The sequence below is a fragment of the Cryptotermes secundus genome, unplaced genomic scaffold (assembly GCF_002891405.2).
Source record: "Cryptotermes secundus unplaced genomic scaffold, Csec_1.0 scaffold475, whole genome shotgun sequence".
NCBI lineage: Eukaryota > Metazoa > Arthropoda > Insecta > Blattodea > Kalotermitidae > Cryptotermes > Cryptotermes secundus.
The window spans coordinates 57,202-73,799 of NW_019737987.1; the positions used below are offsets into that span (position 1 = coordinate 57,202).

The 16,598-nt window shown below is 39.2% G+C and overlaps 1 protein-coding gene and 1 pseudogene across 2 annotated transcripts in view; one reads left to right on the plus strand and one right to left on the minus strand.

Moving 5' to 3' along the window:
- Positions 1-12,137, minus strand: part of LOC117282806 (zinc finger protein 239-like) — a gene marked incomplete at its 5' end in the record, with an annotated part of 39,931 nt that extends 27,794 nt beyond the window's left edge. For both annotated transcript variants that reach the window (XM_033753928.1, XM_033753927.1), the window contains 3 exon segments: positions 8,754-8,921; positions 11,066-11,212; positions 12,092-12,137. In XM_033753928.1, coding sequence (XP_033609819.1) covers positions 8,754-8,921; positions 11,066-11,212; positions 12,092-12,137 — 361 coding nt within the window.
- A 1,678-nt stretch (positions 12,138-13,815) lies between these two features.
- On the plus strand, positions 13,816-16,320 carry LOC111870623 (annotated as a pseudogene).
- Positions 16,321-16,598: the final 278 nt, after the last annotated feature.

Genomic DNA, 16,598 nt, shown 5'->3' on the forward strand with positions numbered 1-16,598 from the left:
ATTTTTGCACTAGTGTGAACCGAGCTCAGCATTTTTTGGTCCCATTATACTAACACAATGTTCTAGGGTAGGGGTGAAAGAATGCAAGGATTTGTGGAAAGTTTCAAGGACAGATATACCGCCCCAATTAGTCTCTTTGTATCAATCTTCAAGTGCGTTAGCAAAATGTCAGGGTGTAAAAGGAAGCGTGTTGTGGTAAGTATTCAACAGTAACTCGTGTGAGCCGGGCTTCGAAATGTTAAGCAGTAACGAAATCGTAAGTTAAGTGGGGGTGCAGTCAGAAGAGTGGAAAGAAAGTGAGAATGAGGAAGAGGTGGACAGTGCTGCTAGTAAGAAAGCATCACATGGTGCTGCTCTGAATCATTTGGAATCCTTACTAGACTATCTTGAGAGTGAAGAGAAGAGTTTATTAAGTGACAAGCTAATATTGCGTAGGCTTCGTACAGATATCCGTAAAATGGAAAATGCCGCGAAAAAGCAAACGATAATATTAAATATTTTAAGTGTTAAGTGTGAATATTCATAAAAAGTGTTGGATTGTGTTGAACACTGTGATTGAAATAACTAATTCATACTTCAGTGTAATGTAAAAAAGAGTATTAAATAGGCCATGAGATGACATAAAAATGAGGTTGAATAAATTTAAATACAGGTAGGCCTATAGTATTATGAAGGTACAGTATTACAGTACTACTTTTAATAAAATTTGTCTTAACTGGGTTTTCAATTAATCGTGATTTCCATCCCCACCATTATCCCATATAATCGAGAGTTTAGTGTATTTGTGAAAGTTTATTTGGTTGGTTTGTACCACTATGTAAGGTGTAACACAAGGGAGTTCACTCTGGAAACTCCAACGTTCAAGGAAAAGGAGGCAGAGGACGCGAAAGTAATGTATTTTCATTTGTAAGACATAATCTTGGTATATTATAGCAAATAACTTATTGTATCAGTTAGGAAACTCTTATGTTCTAGCATATTTCTAATGTTTAGTCCTTCCCAGAACAATACCCCTGGGTAAGGAAGCTACACGTTATGTAAACTACCTCGCAAAGATATTTGTTAAGGCACCGGAAGAAAGACCTGAAACGTGTAGTAATCTGTAGGTGAAAGTAATAAGATTGATTACGTATATTGTCTATTAATCATCCACGCAGGTGACTGGTTGGGACTAAGGTGGGATATATTGTGTTATGTTAGCCCGCATAAACAATTGTATGCTTGTAGCAGAAGTACTGAAGGGTACATTCACTATGAATTGGATGAAACTTGTAATCCGCAGGGCTTAAACCTTTCCAATGCTATATGCCTGAATTTATCCTTTTAATTGGGCTTTTAGAAGGGTACTGGTAAGCCCGAGCGGTAAGAAATTTTGTCCCACTCCGTGGCCCAAAATTTCCTCCCAAGGAGGGAAGAGTTGTTACGAGTACGCCGCTCCTGTCGAAACTACTTTTGGAAAGCATCGGTGATGTCGCAACACTGCCCTTGGAAGACGCTTGGCAGTCCTGTATACGCGGCCCCACCCCCTTACATCTGCGGAGGGGGGGAGGGGCCAGCAGTGAACGAGGACNTAAGTTCTACAAAATTAACAAAAAGGATGGGCTACCTAGGATACAGCGGAACGAAAGAGTTTTGTCCTCACTGTTGTGTATTGATGTATGGAGGACCATCTACTAGGTCCATTGTGTTTTCATTATTTTATATCAGAATTAAATACTACTGTATTATGTGTTAAATGAAACAGGCATTAATGACCTACCCGGCCCATTAGGATCCTACCGTAGGACTTCTGACCCCACATTAGTAGACATTTCGTAACACCGCCAGTACACTCAAAAGTCAGTGGGCTAATAATCCACAACTCTTAAATGCATTTTATTAAACACTGACAAGGAAAAGATGGACTGCATGAGGAAAAATGACCTTTGGCCTGAAATACAGAACAAGAATTGGTCAGTGGAATGTCAGAACATTAGCCCAGAATGGAAAATTAAAACAAGTCAGGCAAGAAATTGAAAATTATAAATTAGACATCCTAGGCATAGGTGAAGTTAGATGGGGTAGTTTTGGATAAATTGCCACACAAAATGGATTTACTTTTCTGTATTTGGGATATAGTGCAGATGAAGGACTTGTTCGTTGTGATGAGGTAGAACACAGTAAAATTGCAAAAAGGACTCACACTTAATGGCATCCGATCTCTGAAAGAATTTTAACAGCATATTTTAAAGGGAATATATGAAATGTAATACCTATCCAAAGTTATGCCCCAACTGATGGAACACAAATGACAAAAAAACAGACATTATATTTCCAATTATCATGAGTAGCCACAGACAGTAACAAGAGGGACATAAAAATTGTCACAGATTTAAATGCCGAAGTCAGAATTGAAATTAAAGGACTGGAACAAGTAATAGGAAGACACGAAAGAAAGGAAATTGGTGAAATGTTCATATATTTTTGTGCCAGTCAAGAACTTACTACTGGAGGAACTTGGGTTTCTCCCATACACGTGCACTCTTTGGGAGTGCTGACAGTTTGATCTTCGGGTTGAAACCACAACAAACCCACTCAAGGTCAAGTAGCGATTCTTTCGTTAGATCAGAACAATGAAATCATTTATCACATCCTGGTTTCTATACTATTTATGTTTAGATATGACTGTTTATGACGGTGTCAGCCAAATAGAGCACAGCTTTGTTCTGAGACCTGAGAAGTAAATATTCATCTTAGCATGCAGATTACTGCTGCTTGAGCTTGTGAGGGAGTGAGTCGTTTTCAAGAATCTGTTTTCAGTGGCGAATTATCAGTCAAAAATCAGTGTCAGATTGTCATTTATTTATAAAACATTTTTATTTTGTCTCGGTAGAAGTATAAAGACATTGAAGACAACAATGCACATATGGGCTTTGTCGATAAATCAGACAGGAAGGTAAATAGTTATGGAATTGCTCGGAAGACATGGAAATCGGCAGAGAAATTGTTTTTCCACCTTCTATGACTATTCACAATGCCTATTTATTGCATAAGTCATGTGGTGGAAAAATGACACATAAAAAATTGTGTATTAGTGCAAGGTTTGATTGTACAGTCACGTGATGCAAATATCACAGTCAGTGCCGCTTCTTGGGGAGGTTCGGTCAGTGGCGTTTCTTGGTGTAGGCCAAGTTCATCTGGGGCCCAAATGAATCCATTAGAGTTGAAACATTAAAAACACTGGCCATCCAATAGGAAACAAAGACACTGTTGTGTGGGTTCGCTAAATAAGAAAATCAGGAACACCCTCTTCTATTGTAAAAAGTGTGATGTTGGTCTTTGTATCAAGGACTGCTTCAACAAGTCGTGCACGTGCATCAAGTGTGAGAGCACTGAATGGAGCTATCATAAATTGTGAAGTGACACGGTTCATACTCCCGTACAGTTTGAACAAAGGATTATTGTGTATGGGTGGATAATTTTTTACAAAATAAACATGTCTGAAGTTTCACAAAAAAATAATGGCAAATCCTTTAGAATTTCATAATGTATATAATAAAGATGATATTTTGCATTTCATGACAAAATAATCACAGTATATTTTCATTTGTAAAAATTGGTCTTTTGTGGTTATGTAGAAAACTTTATTGTTTTTCAGTATGTTTTTAGTTCTTGTTGCTATATTGCATAGAACAGAAAATATGTAGTTTTTTCTGAAAGTCTGCAACTTCAATGACTTAGAGCCATTTAAATTTCAGCTGCAGCAGGCTCTTGACAATTTAAAAGTCAGTACTTTAAAGGTTAAAGACATTTCTGTGGAAACTGCTGAAAATATTTTAAATTTTAGAGAAATAAAAAAGGATTGGATATCAGAAGAAACTTGGACAAGAATTCAAAAACAGAAAAATATAAAAAGATGTTAAACAGCTCCAAAACAAGCAGCAAAAAACTTAAATTACAAGAAGAATATTGGGTAACAGACACTGAAGTTAAAAGGAAAACCAAGAGAGATAAAAGAAAGTGGGTGAATGAATAAGCAAGTAAAGCAGAGGAAGCTGTAAGGAAAGGACATATAAAAGAATTATACAATATTACAATAAAACTGACTGAAAGAAAATATCAGGGTATGCAACCTATAAAAATAATGGGGCTCTGCTTACGAATGAAGATGATCAAACAAAAACATGGCAAGAAACAGCAATAGAAATTGTACCTATATCATCATCATCACCAAAAGACAGATGTGATAATGAGGCAAAGGAGGAGGAGGAAAAAGAAGAAAGCAATGGAAAGACCGCTAAATAAAGAGGAAATTAAAAAAAACTCTCAAAAAAAAAATGGTACGGTCCCATGTTTGGACAATATCCCACCCGAACTGTTAAAGGAGGATATCAATTTAACAGCAAATATACTCTGCATTCTGTTTGAAAAACTTTGCAAACAGGAAACAATCCCTGAAGACAGGAGAAAAGGTCTTTTGTTCAAATTACCAAAGAAAGGAAATGTTCTTAACTGTTCAAATTGGAGAGGAATTACACTTCTTTCTGTGAACACAAATCATTCCCACAAATCATATATGAAAGAATAAAAAAACTGAATAGAAACCAAACTAAGAAAAGAACAAGCAGGCTTCAGAAGCAATAGGTCATGAGCTGATCAAATTAATACAGTCAGAATATTGATAGAACAGTAAATGAATTTCTTAGTGCTCTATACCTTTGGTTTACAGATTCTGAGAAGGCTTTCATTCCACAGATAGGGACCAAATATGGCAAGAACTAAAGGACTATGGGATTCCAATAAAAGTAATAAAATTCATACAAAGATTACACTTATGGGAAACTTAGTTTACCTATTGAGACAGGTACAGGTGACAAGCAAGGTTGTATTCTCTCGTCAACCATTTTCCTTGTTATGATCAGTAATGAGAAGAACCACAGAATACAAACAATGGGATCCCACATGTAAACTGGAGGACTTTGATTTCAGAGATATGTCTTTTAGCAAAAAATTTTAAAGATATGAAAGAAAAGTTGGTTGACTGAAACAGAAGCCAGGAAAGCTGAATAAATATTAATCAGGCAAAAACGAAAGCAATGCACATAAATAATAAAAATAAAAATACTTTTACTCTAGATGGAAAAAAAATAGGAAATGTTGATAAATTCCCTTAACTTGAGAGCATAGATCCAGAGGAGATGTAAGAAATAAAATATCTGAAGCAAATGGGGCATTTAATCAACTACAGGAAGTTTGGAAACAAGTGAATGTATAAGGGGTGGGCCTTCTTGGCCCTTGCACCGCGACCACAATGATCTACTGTGTCTCTGGAAATAAGAGATATTTCATCAAGACCAAAACTCGGCCGCACCGTAGCTCAAGTGGTTAGTCGCTGGCTTCCCACCATGGCAGCCCGGGTTTGATCCCGGGTCTGGTCAAGTGGGATTTGTGGTGGGGCTGGGGCAGGTTTTCTCCAAGTACTTCCGTTTCCCCCGTCAATCTTCATTCCACCAACTGCTCCACAATCACACCCTCACCTATCATCTGGGGCTGGTACAACAGGCCAGAAGTGGCCGCAGTACAAGGGACTTACTCCCACCCCACTAGCAATAAAAAAAAAAAGACCAAAACTAAGAATTTTCAACTCTAATGTGAAATCAATTTTATTATAGTGTTGTGAGGCATGGTGAGTCACCCAGGAAACATGTAGAAAATTACAAAGTTCTGTAAATCAATGCCTGTGTAGAATAGCAAAGTTGAGATGACCAGTTATAATAACGCACTGAACTATGGAAACAGACAATTGAAATAAAAATAACTGAACAGATTGCCAGACATAAAATGGAACTGGATCAGCCACTCTCTTCGAAAGGAAAATGCAATCGAGAAGCAGGCTATGGGGTGGAACTCAAAAGGGCAAAGTAAACAACTCGGCAAGAACTGTAAGAGATGGTGACACTTTGTTGATGCCCTATGCTCCAATGGGAGCTGAAGGACGATGAAGATGATGATAACAGGGAGGTTCTTTTTGTTGATCGGTTCATGGCTTTGCGCTTCATGGTGACTGGTGCACTGCCAGCTGCGAGTCGAACACAAATTTTGACCATGAATCAGCATGAGTGATGGCATTATGTTTCACAGCAATCAGTGAGGTTCATGCGTTTATGATCTGTCAGTAGTGGGTGCCAGTTATGAACTCCATTAGCTGTTTGTTCTCAGTTACAATCAGTAAGCAGTGCGGTACACTTTAGAGCATGTGTACTACTGCACGACCCTTACGCCAAATGTGGTTCTGCTAGAAAGTGTCGACAAAAATTTCATGAGCAAGAGTTCCCAGTAAAAAGTAAAACTATCCCTTTACCAGGCCGTGAAGGCCCACAGGGTTGTGAGATGTTCGGGGTCCCACATTATCTAGACAATCGGCTCAAAGATGGCAATAAGGTTGTTAGCGTTACACAACGGCTGCACTTTATTCCCCAGGAAAATTAATTAATCCCTGGTACTCATTTCTGTTAGAGGATGAGTCAACCCCAGGGCCATAGTGCGGCTGGAAGGATTAGGTCATTTGAAAAATCCAATGACCTCATCAGGACTTGAACCCGCGACCTTCCAGCTTGTAGCATAGCCCCTTAACCAACTATGCTACCATATGCCCCAAGAGTTCCCAGTAAACAAAGAATTCACAATTTGGTGAAAAAACTCAGATCAAAGGGACTCTTAATAGACAAGACACAAAAACACAAGTGCCAAGACTGAGGTAAAGTTAGATGACAAAGGAGCCAGACTTGAACATACACCTAGAAAATCACTGAAACATCTAACTCAAAGAGACTGGAGTGTCATAATCTAGTGCAGGAAGCTGAAGCTTGGACCCTATACTGTTACTGCCTTGTATCTTTAGCTTTGTATGATACCTTCGGGGACAGCAATAACAGCACTGGTATTCGGCAGGCACATTCACCCGACCTTAATTCTTGCGACTTTTCTTCTGGGGTTGCCTGAAGGACAAAGTTTACAACAGTAAATGGCCACAGGCATAATGATTCATCAGCATAATTCATATGCACTTCACAGCCAAAGGTGCACCACTCACTGTGGATCAGAGTCCTGAACCAGTCAACCAAAGTAAGAACCTCCCCGTATATGCATATGTAGAAGTTTTCTTTGATGTTCATTAACAGCCCTTTTTTGTTTAATTACATCCACTGTATATTCCAATTGACCATAATGGCGCCTATATTCTAGGATGTGTGTGTTGCCAATATCGATTCTTCACTCATAGCCAGAAACCAACAGACGACTAAAGAAAACGCGTTAGCACAAGCTCGAATATGGACTACAAATCCATCAAACACAATTATAGCCAGATTGTGGAAGGATATGATTAAGGACACAACGTAATTTAACAAAATAATGCAAGAAAATGTCAAAATACTAAGCTATATAGCCATCCTCAGAAGAAAACATTAAACGAACTAGGGAGCAAAACACAGCCAATCGTAATCAAACATCAACATATTATAGACAACATAAGGAGTGACAGTTGTAGTGCATATACAGCATGTAAGATCAAAATAATAACTATAAGCCAAAATACAGTCACATTGATGGTGGAAAGCCTGATATGACCAACAGAAGAAATCTATACATAATTTTCATTTTATTTAAACTAAGGGGGGAATCAACCACTAAGATTATTTAGAATATCGTATTTCCATGGGTTCAATATTTTAATAATATCTTCACCTATTAATATACTTTTAAATATTTTATTACTGTTATTAAGTTTTAAATACTTGTTCAATACATTTCCAAAGCAGTATAGAAACACAACCATTTAATCTCTGCATTTAAGATGATTAACACAAGGGAACACAGCATATGTTTCAATTTATTGTAACACACAATGATATATGGATCCATACAGGAGGCATAAGTCAATAGAATAAAGCTTGTTAATGTATTGCCTGATAATGGCTGCATGAGCCTAAACATGTTGCGACATTGTACGACCAATAAACTCAGTTATGCACAGTGAAATGTGCGTGCATTGTTTGTTATATTAGGAGAAACAAAACTCATATACAGCAACGATTCCTCATTATTGCTTTCTATACCTCTTACACAATCTCTGTATCTAATGTTTGCTCACTGTTCTTTCTAACAGAAAATAACAAAAAAATCTGTCATGAAAACCAATCACCCAACAGTAGGTACAGAGGCAACTCCGACAGTGTCAGGTATATTAAATTTACTTCAAAGGGCAACAGGCAACACGTGTCTATAATCTGTCACAAACCTGTAGAGAATCATTAATTATCCTGTTACAAATCCTCAACATGACAACTCTGTTATTACACGGATATAGACTACATCGAAGATAGAAAAGAAATCAACAGTAAACTTCAGCATTTATAGATCCCAGGGACCCTACGATGTAGTATCAAACCACTGCTTAGTGGACTGGATAGACAAGGAAAACATGCAAGATTCTTCCTGCTATGGAATTTATCTTGTGCATTCTTCAGTTTACACAGTATTTAATTTCATCTATATCAGATCTTCTTAAAAGAAAATGGGATTGGTAAATCACAAGCAACATTCAAGAAACTACAGTTGCCTAGAGACATTTCAGAAAAAAAAAGAAACCTTCAGAATCTGGTCAACAGCGCAGTAGAGCTGCTTCACATGCACAGACAGAGATGGAGATAAGAAAGACAACTGACACTTCTGCACATTTGTGTTACCTGCCTAACAGTGCACATACAGCTCACCTCAGGTTCAGCCTTTAGTTCTGGAAATATTACTGCAAGAGGATCTTCTTCCTCTTCTGTATCTGACACTGCCTCAGCTTTTATATACACAGCATGATTTGCATCATGAGATGTTGGGTATATCTCAACATATGGACCCACTAAAACGTTCTCTGAACTTGTACAGTCCTGTAAAAATCATCACATCTTTCTCAGAAATGGATGCACAACACCAAACATTAAACAGCACATGCTCTCCCTGCTATGGCTGCGTCTCATTACATCTAGCTCATAACAGCTGTTTTGTACACATTTTCTTCACTACAGCTATCAAGATCATTGGAAAGTATCTGGTTCATAGCTCTGTGTTCTTCCAAAGAAACTAACAATCACTGCAGCAGCACAGAAAATATCTGCTTCCTTTGGTACCTAAAAACATCATGAGGAGATTCATAACTTGTAACTTGGCTTCTCAAGGAGACAGCTCCATGGAGTTATTTATGGTACCTAAGGTCTCATTACTGTGATCACACATGCTCATTGTAGCTCTGTATCCTAAGGCAAACAGATTCAACACAAACCCTTCCAAATTATTTCTTTAAAATCTAGCTTAACAGCATCTTTCCATCTGCAATTAGGTGTCCCAAGTGGTCTGTTTCTCTCAGGTTTTCTATCCAAAACTTTGTATGCATTTTTCACTCTCACATGTGTGCTACCTGACTTATGCAGATCACCCTCTTTGAACTGATCACTCTCCTACATTATGTACCAATTGTTTACATGTATTTTATAACTTAAAAAAAATGTTTATTCTTTATATTATTTTATTATCAACACCCTTATGTACCCTCTAGGCACCCATTTAATATAAAACTTTTATTCCAATTTTAATGTATTTATAAGAATGGTATTAATGCAGATGAATTGTTGAATGTATTACATACATGGAAAGTCAGATACATTACTGATAGTTCTTATATTGTAATATATGAATTCATATAAAATGCTCTTCAATAGTTTCAAAACATTTGTTAGTGTATACTGCCCGATGACGGCAGTAGCCGAAACATGTAGCACACTGCCATATCATTAGGACCAGTAAACTCATTATATATATGATTCTGTATTTCAGCATCCTGCTGCAATTGTTCAAATTAGTGTCCATTGTTTATCTTCCATCAAAATTGCAAAACTTTTTACATTCTACACTTCAACACTACATTTAGAACACCAGACGCTGTGGAGGAAGCACACACAAACCAGGAGCATATGGCAGTCAAAAACTGAAAGTAGACCACGAACGTAAGGGGCAAGCTGCCAAGAAAAACACTTCGATACATTTACGAAAATGACGACACCCCGGGTGAGGTGAAATAATATGCAACAGAAATTTTAAGGGATTTTATCTCATTTTACTTAAAAAGAAGACTACAGTGTGTGATTTTAACACAAATTAAAACAGTAACAGTTTTTAACACAGTCTTAGTAAAATATCTGTAACATAATAACACCTGAGGATGGCCGTTTGGTGCGGAAACATGCAGTGTTGAAGTGCAGAATGTAAAAAGTGTTGCAATTTTGATGGAAGATAAACAATGGATGCTAATCATTATACACAGCAAATGTGAGTGAGATTTTGATGGGTGTGTTGAGACAGAAAAAACCATAACAAAGTATAATATACCGAACTCCACAGATGGATTATGAAAACAGAGAGAGATGCCTGTCACAAAACATCTAGTTCCTCTGGAGAAGAGAACTGACATAAAACAACAAAATTCTTGTCTGTGCACACAAGCACAAAACACAATCCTATCTCTCACAGCAGGAAATGTTTCTTCAGCTCCCTGCAGTACAATTTTTGCCACTTTTGTTGCAAGAGAATGCAGAATCTTTTGTAACCTTGAAACCTGTTGATCACATGATAAATATCTTGTGGGGTTCACTGTAACTAGCTTACAAGAGTCCTAGTAATTTAAATTCTTGGTTCTAACAAGTGTACCAGTAACTAACTGCAAACAGTTCCATGACTCCCCAAGGATTTTTGCTGCTGTAGAATTTCTCTGAAACACTGTTCACTTTACACAAAATTCAATTTCATCTACATCAGAACTGCTTAAAAGGAAATGGAAGTGGTACATCACAAGCAACATCCACTCAACAAACTATAACTGTCTAGAGACATTTCAGAAAAAGACCTTCAAAGGCCAGTCAGCAGCACAGTGGAGCTGTTTCATGTGTACAGACAGCTGCCTGACAGATGGGGAGAACTGGCATTTCTGCATATTTGTGATATCTCCCCAACAGTGGACATATAGAAACATACAGCTCACCTCAGGTTCAGCCTTTATCTCCTGAAATGTTATTTGCAGAGGATCCACTTCCTCATGTGAGTCTGAGACTTCCTCAGCATTCATATTCATGGCCTGGTCTGCATTACTTATTGGGTGTGTATCTTCATTCTCTGAATTTGTATGGTTCTGTAAAACCATCATATCTTCTATCAGTCATGGCTGTACAACACCATGCATCAAACATTGTATGCTCTTTTTGCTGTAGCTGCTCTTTACTACATCTAACCAATAAAAGCTGCTCTCTACGAATTTCTTCTCCAGACTCCATAAACTTGGAAAGTATTAAGTTCCTAATGCAGGGACCTTCCTGAGAAATTTATTGTCCCTGTGCAAGTACAGAATATATCTGCTCTTTATGTTACCTAAGAACTCTGTGTTCACACATGCCCATCACGATTTCACATCCTGACACAAACAAACCCCGTCCAAATCCCCCAAAATGTGCACAAAAATATCTCCCAAGTGGTCTCATTCTTTCAGGTTTTCTGTCCAAATCTTTGTACACATTTCTCATTCTCACATGTGCTACACAACCTACCCACAGCATTGTCCTTGATCGAACCCTCTCCTACATAATATACTAAACTGTTACAAGGCCACACCATAGCTCAAGGGGTTAGTCGCTGGCTTCCCACCGCAGCGGCCCAGGTTCTGGTCAAGTGGGATTTGTGGTGGACAAAGTGGCACTGGGGCGGGTTTTCTCCGAGTACTTTGGTTTCCCCTGCCAATCTTCATTCCACCAAATTCTCCATCATCATAATGATCATAATCAGCCAGGGCAGGCTACAATAGGCCAATCAATGGCCGCAAGTCGGAGTGGACCCAGCTGGACTCCAACCCCCAGTAAGAGAATTTTTTAAAACTGTTACAATATGAAGAACCATGTAAACTCCCTGCATGGATTATGAAAACTAACAGATTTGCATAAAATTTTCAGTTTCTTAGGCTATTAGAACTGAAAGATGACAATAAAATTGTCTGTGCACACAAGCACAAAACACTCACCATGCTTTCTCTCACAGCTGGAAATATTTCTTCAGCTCTCGGCAGCAGTTATTGGCATTCCTGTTGCAAGAGAATGCAGAATCTTTCATAACCTTGAATCCTTTTTCTTTGTCATACATGATGTTTTGTGGGTTTCAAATGAATCTATTTACAAGAATCTAACTGATATAGCATCATATTTCTAAAGAGTCTACCAGTATCTTCCTGCCAATATTAGCCCTAGTGCGTAACGAAACATACTGATTGTGTACAAACACATATTGATGTGGATTTCTTTGTTCTCACAATACAGACTATGAAGCTTAGTGTCTTATAACACGTTGTCTGACAAACTGTTCCTTAACTTGCGTAGGGAGCTGGTTCACCAAACCTGGGTGAACTCTTGCTTCCAAAACGTCGGTAACTCGCTAGCAGACAGCGCGGAGTTAAACCAATAACTACCTAACTGTACACACACTATCACAGGGCCTCAGAACAGTATTCATTATGCATCTGTATACCCTGACACTTCAACCAGTTCACCTTAAATCATCAGCTATTATGACTTTCAAGTCGGGGCTGGTACGCACTTCTATGTGTAAGACGGGCGAGAATGGGTATGTAAACACCAAAAACGCGCATTCTAAGATCATGACGCTCAGAAATGGTACAGAAGTTTAGAAAAATCCCAAGTAGAACTTACAACATCAGAATATCAACCCCAACGGAGTTTGCTTCTAACAATTTGTCAAAATATGAAGAAATCGAATTTCTTTCGAATGACTGTAATGATTCTCTAAGGCATGCACACAATTTACCTACCTCTTCCAAAAACGTAATGGCCGAAATCATTAAAACTTCAACAAATTGGGTATCATTAGGTATCTATTGGACGCTATTGGGCAACGCCCAATGCCTGTGATTGGTTCACACACATGCGATTTGATATGTAGCGATACATTGCGATAGGCGTCGATGGGTGTATTGTGAATGGCTCCAAGACCGTTTCAGACTATCTAGTATCGGTGCGATGCGTAGAGGTGGCAGTAGTTTTGTATTTACAATATTTCTTCTACAATAAAAGAAACCGAGAAAATGAATACCCAAAGTCAGTTATAGAGCTCGTACAGGTAGAAGAAAAGAGATTTCTGCAGGGCTTCTGTTACATCATAAGCAATATTCCTATATTTATATAAAATAATTATGTAAGAAAAGTAAGGGGGCACGCGGTAGCGTAGTTGATTGAGAGGGTATGCTGCAAGTCGGAAGGTCGCGTGTTGAAATCACAGTCTTTGAATTTTTTAAATTGACATAATCCTTCCAGCCGCATGGCCCTAGCTGGGGCCGACTCAGCCTGTAACAGAACTGAGTACCAGGAATTAATTAAATTATTTTCCCGGGGAGTAAAGCGTGACCGGCGCGTAGGGCTGACAACCTTGCCGCCAACTACGAGCCGATTGTCTAGATGGTCTAGATAATGTCAGACCCTCAACGTCTCACAACCCTACGGATCTCCACGGCCTCTTACAGGGATAGCTTAGCTTTGCTTTGTTTTTCTTTCTAGTGGGGTGGGACTAAGTCCCTTATACTGCGGCCACTTCTGGCCTATTGTACCAGCCCCCGATTATTGGTGAGCAATTGGTGGAATGAAGATTGGCAGGGCAGTGCTTGAGGTGGAATGAAAATAGAACCGGGATGGTTTTCCCCTTTTAATTCATAGGCATTTACTGCCAAAGAAGTAACGGGATGCTTTTAAGCCATTTAGAAAAGAACCGGGATACCATCCTGCTGCATCCCGCCCCACCTCAAGCCCTGTTTATAGTCAAGATTCACATAAATGCCCAACCAGCCAACTACAGTCTTTCTGGACACAAAACTTTTCTCAGCATTCTATGAATATTCTCTGCCAGCTTTCAGTATCAAAGATATGTATTACTGTATGTTGTTCCTGAAGGTTCTATCTTATAGGATATAATACTGTGTAGTCTCTTGAAAGTCAACCAGCATTTCAGAGGAACAGAACACAATCTTTCACAGTCAAAGGATAAGCCAAGCTAGAATCTTAAAAGTGGAAGTTTTCATAAGCAGTGCTCTGGAACCTCAAATCCTATATATATTGTTCCTGTGAAATGTGGTATATACTAAGCAAAGCGAGTAAACAGCGGTGACGTAACACGGGACGCCGCAGTTGCTAAGTAGCCGTAAACAACTACCAACAGCGTTGCTAGTATATCGCCAAACAGGCAACCAGGCAACAATGAAGCGAGGCGTTTTCCCGTTGTCCGGCTGAGGGTTTATAAGAGACCTACACTGCCTACGAAATCAGTTCTAAAGACAGCAGCCTACGAGTTGAGTTGGAATCTAGCCAGCGGAGAGTTACGAGTTGGTGTGCGATACAGCGACACTTATATAGTGGTCAGAAACTCAACACGTTACATTTGGTTCGTCTGTGCATACTGTGCAACTCTAATAAATATTATAGAACAGTTCAAGAAGTGGTTGCCTCTTCATATAATGTCATCCCACGGGCTTTTCGGAATTTCTGGAGAAGATGTCCCATCTTCAGAGCAGGAGCAGCTGTTTATTCGCAAACTGCGACAGTGCTGTGTGGCATTTGACTTCATGGACCCAGTGGCTGACCTGAAGGGAAAGGAAATTAAACGAGCTACTCTGAATGAGCTGGTGGACTTCATTACAGCAGGCCGGGGTGTACTTACTGAGCCTGTTTACCCTGAGATCATCAGAATGATCTCAGCAAATCTGTTCCGGACCTTGCCGCCCAGTGATTTTGATCCAGAAGAAGATGACCCAACATTAGAAGCGTCATGGCCACACTTGCAGTTAGTGTATGAGTTTTTCCTACGGTTCTTGGAATCCTCCGACTTTCAGACCACCATTGCCAAACAAGTAATAGACCAAAAATTTGTGCTACAGTTATTAGACTTATTTGACAGTGAAGACCCTCGGGAGCGTCATTTCCTTAAGACTGTTCTGCATCGCATCTATGGAAAATTCCCGGGGCTACGTGCATTCATACGCAAACAAATAAATAACATCTTCCTTAGGTTTGTATATGAGACAGAGCATTTTAATGGTGTTGCAGAGTTACTGGAAATATTAGCAAGCATTATCAGCGGCTTTTCTCTACCGCTGAAGTCAGAACACAAGCAATTCCTCCTAAAGGTTCTGCTGCCACTGCACAAAGTTAAATGTCTGTCATTGTACCATGCACAGCTGACATACTGTGTGGTTCAGTTCCTTGAAAAGGATGCCACGCTAACTGAAACTGTTGTTAAAGGGCTACTCAAGTTCTGGCCTAAAACGTGCAGTCAGAAAGATGTGATGTTCCTTGGTGAGACTGGAGAAATTTTAGATGTAATTGAACCATCACAGTTTGCCAAAATTCAGGAACCGTTGTTCAAACAAATTTCAAGATGTGTCTCTAGTCCTCACTTTCAGGTGGCCTGTTGTGCACTGTACTTATGGAGTAATGAGTACATAATGAGCCTGACTGAGGAAAACAGCCATGTGATCATGCCAATAATGTTCCCAGCTCTGTACCGCATCAGCAGAGGGCACTGGAACCAAACAATTGTGGCTCTTGTATNTCAAATCCTTCATGGAGATGAACAGTAAGCTTTTTGATGAGCTCACAGCTAAAGCTGAGAGACAAAATGTGTGACTAGCAGTGTACTGTGAGGGCAGAGAGGAGAAAGTTCTTGTGCGCAGAGTGGGCAGTGTGCGCCGACAGAATATAGTGGTTGAACTGGACAGAGAGACGGACAGTTCTACATTCAGATAGTAATAAGGTGACGTTGGAAGGATATCCCCTCAAGGTCTTATTCATGACATTTTTGGTGCTGAAACCCAGGAAGTGGGATACATATGATACAACTCGACATGGCGGACGCTGAACTAGGAAGACTCACGAGGAAGCGCCCCACAGTAAGGGCAAAAGTGACAAAGTTCAGTACCTCTATAAGGAAATCCACTGCCAGCACCCCACTTGAGGATTATGAGTACTACCGAGACCGTTTACAGGAGACCCTGGATCAACTACTTTCATTGGACAGTGATATCCAGGATCTTCTAGAGGACAAGGAGTACACAACTGATGTGGAGATGGCTGAAGAGTACATCGACTTAGCCAAGTGAGCACTGCTGAAGGCCAAGCGGGAGGTAGAGAACCGACTCGTCTCGACAGGAGAGAAGCCTAACTTTGATCATTCTGTTGTATTTACAATTCCCCAGCTTTTATTATATTTTACGAGTACATAGCAGTTTTTCACTTAGCATTCTGTGGTATTTATGTTTCCACTACAGACCATTTTTGCTTGTATTAATGTATGCCTTTCACATGATGACCACGAGATGGTTGAAACATGTAGTGAATAACAAATAATTAAATGTTCTCTTTGTAATTACGAATTTGTGTTCAGACNTAATGGTGAGCACTGGATGCTGTAGCATATTCTATATTTATAGTCAGTGCTTGAGGTGGAATGAAAATAGAACCGGGATGGTTTTC